This window comes from Cryptotermes secundus, unplaced genomic scaffold, assembly GCF_002891405.2.
Source record: "Cryptotermes secundus unplaced genomic scaffold, Csec_1.0 scaffold102, whole genome shotgun sequence".
NCBI lineage: Eukaryota > Metazoa > Arthropoda > Insecta > Blattodea > Kalotermitidae > Cryptotermes > Cryptotermes secundus.
In genome coordinates, this window is record NW_019741300.1 from 335,391 (window position 1) to 336,437 (window position 1,047).

Sequence of the window (1,047 nt, forward strand, 5' to 3'; positions counted from 1 at the left end):
ATGAGTAGAATGAATTCGTGTATAAAAATTTTTATTAAGTGGTTTGGAATTTAGCTATGTTACCATTAACATTCATAATATGAGAGGGTAATTGGTTAAAGATTTTTATCCCCAAATAATAGGCTCCATTTTGATAGTCCCACCCCACAAGCAATAAAAAAAAAAAAGTAAGAAATAAAATCACGCATTACGTTGGATGAACATACCCATTTAAGAACGTTTAAGAAGATGTGAGCAAGTTATCAAACGTAAGTTTCCTCACTGTTTGTCTACTAATCTGGAAACCAGTTGCCTGTTTGAAATCGGCGACATTTCTCGGAAATTGTAGTTGCGTTGCGGTTGCCAGTTTGCTTGGTGTGCCCACGGCCTGCAAGCTAGTATGGACGAAAAGAACGAATATGAAGTACTGAAGTACCCACCCAGTGAAGCATGTTTATAGATTCTGAATATTATTATTATCATCATCATCATCATCATCACTGGCATGACAGCCCTTTGTGAGCCCTGGCCTTGTAGTGTGTTGCTCGCCATCGGTTAAATAAACCGATTAACAATCCGAACGGCGTCATTAGAGACAAAACACGTTACCATACGTATTGGCCAACCTGACCAAACCTGACTGTTTTTGAACTTTTTTGAATCTGTGAGAAGGTTGTCGGCTTGCATGTGTAGTGTGGTAGTGTGTGCGCAGGAATGGCGGAAGGTCAGTAGAAAGTTTCGTTCGTGTTTTCAAAGGTATCGAAGCCTTCAGGCTCTCTTCAGCAGATGAAGCATAAAGCAAAGGAAGATGTACAGTACATTGACTGCCTGGACAGCAAAGCAATAATATTTAAGAAGTATGTTTTATTTGCTTGAGTTATGTATAAAAGTGAACATATATTTTATTAGTGGTAAATGTAGCGTCGTGTTGTGTTCATTAACAGAGTTCATTTACTATTATATTTAAGCATCCTGTTGCATTATACACTTCTATATGTAATAATACAAATACCGTCGTGAATGCAACAATTCATTTGGTTGTAGTTCTTTGTCTGTTCTTCCTCTACA

At 37.6% G+C, this 1,047-nt stretch overlaps 1 protein-coding gene across 1 annotated transcript in view; it reads left to right on the top strand.

Moving 5' to 3' along the window:
- The first annotated feature begins 658 nt into the window (after positions 1-658).
- The window catches only part of LOC111872683 (G-patch domain and KOW motifs-containing protein), a 22,072-nt gene continuing 21,683 nt past the window's right edge, over positions 659-1,047 (top strand). Inside the window, exon 1 of the mRNA XM_023866800.2 lies at positions 659-836. Coding sequence (XP_023722568.1) covers positions 766-836 — 71 coding nt within the window. The 5' untranslated portion in view covers positions 659-765. The remainder of the gene's footprint in view (positions 837-1,047) is intronic.